Source organism: Haliotis cracherodii, unplaced genomic scaffold, assembly GCF_022045235.1.
Source record: "Haliotis cracherodii isolate W230 unplaced genomic scaffold, xgHalCrac1.p SCAF_17, whole genome shotgun sequence".
Taxonomy (NCBI): domain Eukaryota; kingdom Metazoa; phylum Mollusca; class Gastropoda; order Lepetellida; family Haliotidae; genus Haliotis; species Haliotis cracherodii.
In genome coordinates, this window is record NW_027266272.1 from 8952897 (window position 1) to 8960981 (window position 8085).

The 8085-nt window shown below is 42.5% G+C and overlaps 1 protein-coding gene across 1 annotated transcript; it reads left to right on the top strand.

The window, feature by feature from the left end:
* The first annotated feature begins 1157 nt into the window (after window positions 1–1157).
* On the top strand, window positions 1158–7764 carry LOC139464616 (carbonic anhydrase 2-like). The gene is made up of 7 exons (XM_071246142.1): window positions 1158–1278; window positions 2529–2681; window positions 3382–3548; window positions 3996–4088; window positions 4440–4509; window positions 5821–5972; window positions 7564–7764. The coding sequence occupies exons 1-7, from the start codon at window positions 1158–1160 to the stop codon at window positions 7762–7764; spliced, it is 957 nt and encodes a 318-aa protein (XP_071102243.1).
* The last annotated feature ends 321 nt before the right edge of the window (window positions 7765–8085 follow it).

Genomic DNA, 8085 nt, shown 5'->3' on the forward strand with positions numbered 1-8085 from the left:
CGTTTCCACACTAGAGTCACATATATTTTTCAAATCTTTTCATGTTTTTAATCAAGATGATCACATGATTTGATGCACTTCGCAATATACATCTTGATTATCGATCACATCGTCATGACATGGGCGCCGCCATTTTGTTTGAAGAAAATGCAAGTGATATGAGAGGTGGAATCTGATTTGTCAATAGGAGGGACATAGAAGGGACATAACTCGTAATAGCCACTGGGGACACTACGATCGAGCCCAGAAGTTCCATCCTAGTTTGGCAAGGGTGGAGACTAAACTTTTATAATCAGTTAACTCCCTTGCCTCGCGAAGATGAAAGTGCCCGGAAATATTACAATTGGCTCAAACTATAAAATCGACCTTTTATGTCGGGAAAAAAGTCATTCTGGGCACTCTGGTCAGTTAGAGTGAGTGAGTATGGTTTTACGCCGCTTTTAGCAATATTCCAGCAATATCACGGCAGAGGGACACCAGAAATGAGCTTCACACATTGTACCCATGTCGGAAATCGAGCCCGGGTCTTCGTCGTGACGAGCGAACGCTTTAACCACGAGGCTACCTGAGCCCCCCTGGTCAGTTAGAGCATACACTATAGAAAGAACATTTGTCTTTTCGTATCACATAACATATTCATCTCATCTTGTGACTTAAAAAGGTTTGTCAGGTCGCAAGATGAGACAAACATGTCATTTTATACGTAAAACCTAATCAAAGTCCTGGTTTTATTCACCTTCGCTTGGGAAGTGCAATATTTTTTCAGTTTCATTTCAACCTCTCAATCACTTTCATGCGTCACTGACTGACAGGTCTAGAGTCCCCTGCGGATGGCAATATGGATACTCTTATTACAAACACATATTTCTCATGTTTTTCCACAAAACATGATCCGACATGGCTTCTGGGCAGTAGTTATTTTCGAAGAACCTTTTAGCAACCACTATTAATTTATTCATGAATGTTGAACTTGTCACATAACGCTTGCCAAAAAAGTGTGAATCATTTCGACAGAGCAGGAAACGTGTTCACTCCATGACGGTTCCGGCATATCTGAAGCCTGGGGGCATGCCGCGACTACATATATATGTACGTCCTCCTTGTAACGACAAAGCTGCTGTCAGGCTCCCACCAGTAAGACTAGGAAAGATATCCAAATGGCTCATTATAAACTTTTGGCAGTTGGATGTTTATATTTTTTCATTTGTCAGTGTTTTGCAGCGATTGTGGATTCCGGTGCGCATCCTCACTTTAGTTACAACTCCTTCCGCCGTTACGGTAAGTAACAGTGAATGTTATCAATATGTGTGGACGTTTCTTTCTTTTAGTCAGGGGGCACGGGTGGCCCAGTCGTCTTAGGCGCCGCGATTCGCTGTGCAGAGTTGCGTCCCTTGGGCACGCCAGAAACATATGATTGTGGGTTTGAAACCCGGTTCGCCCCGATTATGTTTCTAGGTGTGTCAGCACCATTCCCGCAATCGTGGGTTTCACCAAAGTGGTAAACGTCTGAGACCTGCATCACTTCGGGCTTTCCTCCCACATTAAGCTGACACGCCGTGATATGACTGGAATACTGTTGAAAGCGGCGTTAAACCCAACTCAACTCAACTCTTTTCGTGAACACCTGGTGCCCCCAGTGATCCATCAAATAATAGTCGCCGCAAGATTGATTTTTACGCCCAGCGGAATCTGTTTCGGTGGATAGTTGAGACTGGCGTTGACATGTTATTTTAACACACATGTGAGGTAGAAACCCATTTGAGATAACTGGTACTACCCCAAGTTGTACGTTACTCTGTTTCGGTCGAATTCACCTACCTCTGTGTCGACACGCCATGGTTTTAGAGCGTTATAGATGTTCTTAGATCTTGTTTAGTTTGCATTATCATTATTGCCTTGATAATCCACGGATGTGGCGGAACTATTTTGTGAAGGGTCACACTGCGTATGAGTAGTCAACAGTAAGACGGTTGAAGTCACTCATTACCGTTGTGCTATGTATTAATGCGCCATTGCGACCATGACAATAGATAAAATATGCATTGATTCGATGCTTAAATTCGGGTGTGAGAAATTGAGATATTGTTTCTGTGAAAGTGAATCCTGAGCGAACTTTAACCAATCAAAACGAAAGATGCGTAGATTCCTACGAATCAAATGTCAACTTTCAAAAAGGTTTTGACTTCGTTTCTTTACCACCTGGGTTAGTAAAGTTCATTTTTTAACACACAAAAAACAAGTAAGAACACAAATATTACTTCGATGGTGCTCCCATTTGGGCCTAAATACCATGGCGCTCAGAAACGACAGCGTGTATAACGTATCTACCACAATTTAAAAGCGCGGCTTTATGTTTTTGCACACGAACTGCCCGATAGCATTCGTTTTCGAGGTACAGAAATCCGATATGCGTGTTCAACTGCTTCACTCACTTGTACGCAGATAATTAGAAAGTTAAATTGTGCGCAATCCGTGTTTTCATTTTAGAATGGCAATCAGAAACTCGGTTACATGATCATTATTTACAGGACCCATCAACTGGTTTCGGATCTGGTCTTCGTGTGCGGGAGATCGACAGTCCCCAATAAACATCGACACCGCAAGTACCTCCATCAATGAAACCATGCACATACATTACGACCACTTAAGCAGGACGATTCCTGGGAAACTCACCAACAATGGTAAGGCGATATTTTTTTCATCCTCGTGACTCAGGGGTATATTTATAACACGTTTCATAATCGCTTTGCATTATTCTTTTTGTGCTTACATTTTGTATTATGTCTGTGTGTATTGGGTGTCCGGACTAATGTCGGTTATAATGTGCTAGCCCCGTGAGATAACATGCGGCAGTTTTAACATGGACACAGTATAGTGACTCAGTACTGAATCAGTCCTTGTTTTATCCCCTTAATGCCATGCGTCGGTCAGGGCAACAAAAAGTACCATCTTTTAACGTCTTTTGGTATGACATAGCCGGGAGCGAACTACCGAGGCGGTTTAACATGAATTCGGCCTGGTTCAGGTTGAAAAAATAAGGCTAAAGTAGAAGTAACAGATATCTTTTTAAATTACCTTTTTCAGTTGCATTAGTCGGTACAGTTGACCAGAACCCTATTGCTGGTCACAACTGACGAGTGACGTGGATCATTGGTCGGGTGGTCAGGTTCGGTAACTTTTGTGTGACTGTACCCCGACGGTGTGTATCAGTGCTCATGCTATCAATCACTGATTGTCTTGTTCAGATTCGAATATTTACGGGCCGCCGTCGTATAGCTGGAATATTGCTGACTATGGCGTTAACAAATAAGCACAGACATCTTTATTTCGCAAAAACGGTGAGTGGAAGAGTACTTCATTGTTGGAAACATTCTCATTCAGGTCACGTGCCAGTGTTTTCGTTTGCGGATCAGCAGAGGCCGGTACTGACGGGGGTCCCTCATCATGAACATGACAGGTACCTGCTGGAACAAATACATCTTCACTTCCAGAAGGACAGCCGGACAGGATCAGAGCATACGGTGGACAAACAGTTCTACTCTGGAGAGGTAAGTGTCAGACTGCGCATCCATGTGCGCATATCACGTTACTTCCGCCCAAGTCAATAAAAACTAACTTCAACGCTAGAGAATAATCAATCACGAAATGTTTATTTCATCGAAAGTGAACCTCAACTTACGATATTAGATCGAAAACTAGAAGAGGTCCCATGAAATAACTTTTGTATTTAGCGGTGATAAAAGAAGAGATCATTGCATAAATATTTCAGATATTTTATCAGTCCTACAGGGCACATTGGCAGGTGTTTCTTCAGGGACGATCCGTAGCCATGGCAACAGTATTGACCCATAGAAAAAATGATATTAACGAGGACCGGATGAGGGTATTCCGTCACCGCAGCTATATTTTCCCTTAAGTTTATCAGCTCTGGATATATCCCCATAATACATTGAGAAATTACATGAGAATGTTTATTTAATATTATATAATTTCAGTTCCACCTTGTCCACTACAACAGTAAATACGGCAACTTCAGCGCAGCGGTGAAGCAGCCGGATGGCCTCGCTGTCATCGCTGTTTTCCTCAAGGTACGGTGCTACCAAAGCATGCGCAAATTTTAATCTGATGCAGTAACCTTTTTTGTAACGCATACTCTTAAAAGGATTAACCTATTGCTAAAGTAATTCTGACTCGCTAAATTATGCATACTAAGTCTGATATTTCTGCTACCCTGGGCGAAAGCACATTTACGTAACACGTACTTCTTTTTAAAAACAATAAAAGAAAAAAGGCCTGATATGATTTAGAACAGTGGTAGGTCTCACTCTCTGGCAGATCGTCGAAATATTCATGTCAGTTGTCACGACGTTTACGTTAGGAATACAGATATGACATACAGGCACTGTGTGATAAGTATTTAAGTAAGTCTGTATTTGCAGGACCTGGGTCGACCTGCCCCAATGCATGTCGAGGAGCTGTTGGTGGAGACGGAAGAGACGCACTCTGCCCGTAAGTGCAAAACGTGATCAGATTGGCGGCCATCTTGGTTTTCATTATCAGGATACGAAGGGCCACTGTTTGATGTTCTGGGGTGTATCATTCCAGTTTAGGTTTTCGCCATGCTTGCAATACAATTTTCCTGGGCCCATTGACCCGTGAAAATCCGGGGTAGAATAGGTCTTCAGCAACCCATGCTTGCCGTAAAAGGCGACTATGCTTGTCGAAACAGGCGACTAACGGGATCGGGTGGTCAGGCTCGCTGACTTGGTTGATGCATGTCATCAATTCCTATCGCGTGGATCGATGCTCATTATGTCAATCACTAGATTGTCTGGTCCTGGCTCAACCAGCTTCGTTTGGAGTCTGATCCGACTTACAAGGAGCTAAAAGTTGACGTCCAGTCAAATCTCCCATTGATGGATAGAGATGGATATGGATATGTGAGGCCATTTCTCCCAATGAAACTATGGTTGCGATGAGCCAGGGTATTTACCATAATAGAATTGACATATAAATGCCTGGATAAACGAAGATGATCAGCCATATTACGTCGGCCTGAGATAATCTGTAAGGCCAAGAAAAACCTCGTTCCAATTTCAAAAAAAGGTATTTCCATATGTCACTGCTGGTGGCTACGGGAAAATCTGCTTAGGTGATGTGTGGGCTTTAAAGCGCTACAAATCGTTTTGTTTTTTTTAAATCTATATAGATCTACCAATCTCTTCCTTAAACACGCATACTTTATTTCATCAAAGTGAACTTCGAATTCAAAATCGAAAACAAAAACGGATGTTAATTTCGATGGAGCCGCCATTTTGTTTTATTTTATTTTTTTTACGTTCTGGATATTTAGCTACATTGCACAAGGGCATGCTTTTCTTACAGGACGACCCGTAGCTTCGAGCGCTGACACATAAGAATACCTATATTAAACGAACATGACTGAATATGGTAAACGTAGCTACGGAGTATGGTGACCGCCATTCATTACGGTCAAGGGGCGGTCGGGTAGCCTAGTGGTTAAAGCGTTCGCTCATCACGCCGAAGACCCGGGTTCGATTCCCGACATGTGTACAATGTGTGAAGCCCATTTCTGGTGTCCCCCGTAGTGGAATTGCTGGAATATTGCTAAAAGCGTCGTAAAACCATACTCACTCACTCATTACGGTCATACGTTGTATCTTCCATCGTCAGCTTGCGACAGTCATGGGCTAGTGGGGATCTAGGTTTTGAATGACGGAAGGACACGGGCGTCGGTGTCGCATAACGTTATGGTTCCATATTTTGTTAATTGATGTGCGTTTATTCCGTATGTTCCAGATGCCTCGCTCGCTTTGACCATCAACCCGAGCGAATTCCTGCCAGAACGATGCGAATTCTACACCTATCCAGGTTCCCTGACCACGCCAGGTTGCGAAGAGTCGGTCACGTGGATCGTCATGGCAACACCGATGTCCATTCCGGATGTCGACGTGAGTTGATATTAAGACCATTTCTTTTCATTTTCACATACAATGACTTCAAGGTTAAATTATTTAATAAAACAATCATAGGCATTCTTGATTGGAAGAGTGGTTTAAAATCTGAGTGGTTTTAATACGTTACAAAATACATCTCTGTGGACACCTCCATATATAGAAGTATCGGAGTGCCCTGTGAAGATCCGGGCTAGAATTGATCTTCAGCAACCCAAGATTGTCAGTCATCAAAGTCGACTAACGGGATCGGGCGGTCAAGCTCGTTGACTTTGTTGATGCATGCAATCGTATCCTAAATGCGTAGATCGATTTTCATGATATCAATCACTGGATTGTCTGGTTCAGACTTGATTATTTACAGACCGCCATATTGTTGATTGCGGCATTAAAAAAACAAACATATATAGTACAAGTTCTGATCATAATGAGTGAGGATGGTTTTACGCCGCTTCTAGCAATATTCAAGCAATATCACGGCGAGAGGGATGTTATGGGATTTATCTGTGCCTGTTCAGAGGCTGATATTCGGACCCACGCCTGCAGCAAATGTCAGTAAAAATTCCCAAATTGGAATTAAAGACCTTCCAAATTTATGATGATGTAGCAATAATTGATGTTATGGCCTTGAAGAAACCAACAAACATGAAACGGAGGAAGAGTCCATTTTGCTTCGTTCTACATTGTGACATTGAATGCAATGCCACGAATACAACCGTTACATTAAAACACCGCTGAATATCAGAAATTAAGAAAAACATAATGTTGTTCAAAATATATTTTTTCTCCAATTTGTCTTACAGTGCTATAGATAAGCTGTTTGGGTATTTTGACCCGGGGTTAATTTTGATTGGATAATTATCCAAATGTATTGGAGGGGATTGTAACATTTCTACCCACCTTTTTCTTGACATTTGGGTATTGCACTTATAACCTGTGTAACCATCCCTGTAAATCATTTAAAACTATGTGAATAGTAGTGTACCCATTTGTGTCTGCCTGCGGCTCCCTCCCCGTCAAGACCCGTGAAGATCCGGGGTAGAATAGGTCTTCAGCAACCCATGCTTGCCGTAAAAGGTGACCATGCTTGTCGTAAGAGGCGACTAACGGGATCGGGTGGTCAGGCTCGCTGACTTGGTTGATGCATGTCATCGTATCCCAATTGCGTGGATCGATGCTCATGATATCAATCACTGGATTGTCTGGTCCAGACTTGATTATTTACAGACCGCCGTCATATAGCTGGAATATTGCTGAGTGCGGCGTTAAACAACAAACCAACCAACCAACCACCTCCGTCAGTTTATTGCATATAGCGACGTTTCGTTGAAGGTTCTGACGCCGTTATCCACCTACAACTCCAGCTTGATAGGGTAAAAGAATCAACATCGAAACGTGGTTATATATATGCAATAAATCAGAAGTTGTTATCCATTAAGTTGTTCGTTTTCGTATTCACTAACCAACTTCTAGAATGCCAATCCAACAGTCAGTCCCAGATAACTCTACAATCAATACCTGTAATCAGTACATGCAATCAATATCTATCATCAATACTGTTTCATGTATACATCATGCTGGTCTACAGATGAACAGGTTACGGGAGATGAAGGATATTCACGGGAACCCCATCGCCCAGGACGGCAACTGTAGGCCCCGACAACCTCACGGAACCAGGATTGTGGAGGCCAACTTTGCCGCCAAAACTGGTCGAAAAAAGCTGGCGTTCACCACTACGTCGTTGTCAGGGAAGAACAGTAATAGTTTGCCAGAGAAGGAAGGACACTAGTGACCGCTTGGTTTGTCACGGAAGGACAAGTTATAGTTGGGGTTATTCTCGAGTGGATATTTTGTAAGTCACGGAAAGACAATAGTGTCGTTAAATTCACGGAAGGGCCAGTGGTCACGATCCTCATTGAAAGCATTCATGTATATTTATATTTATATCACTTTGTAGAAAAACAGTGGATAGTGCAATCTTGTTTTCAATAAACTATTTTATGTTGCCACGAAGAAGTGTTGTTGCTTTCAAGTTTATACAGCGAGTGACGGTGGAAGGTTTTCACTTATCTGTGAATGAGTTGTCGATTGGGACAGTATTTCAGTTATA

Bases quoted from the DNA above. Each gene is read 5' to 3' on its own strand.
- LOC139464616 (XM_071246142.1), top strand. From the start codon at position 1,158: ATGGCTCATTATAAACTTTTGGCAGTTGGATGTTTATATTTTTTCATT. The intron at 1,279-2,528 runs GTAAGTAACAGT...CATTATTTACAG, and splicing joins CAACTCCTTCCGCCGTTACG to GACCCATCAACTGGTTTCGG. The intron at 2,682-3,381 runs GTAAGGCGATAT...ATTCTCATTCAG, and splicing joins TGGGAAACTCACCAACAATG to GTCACGTGCCAGTGTTTTCG.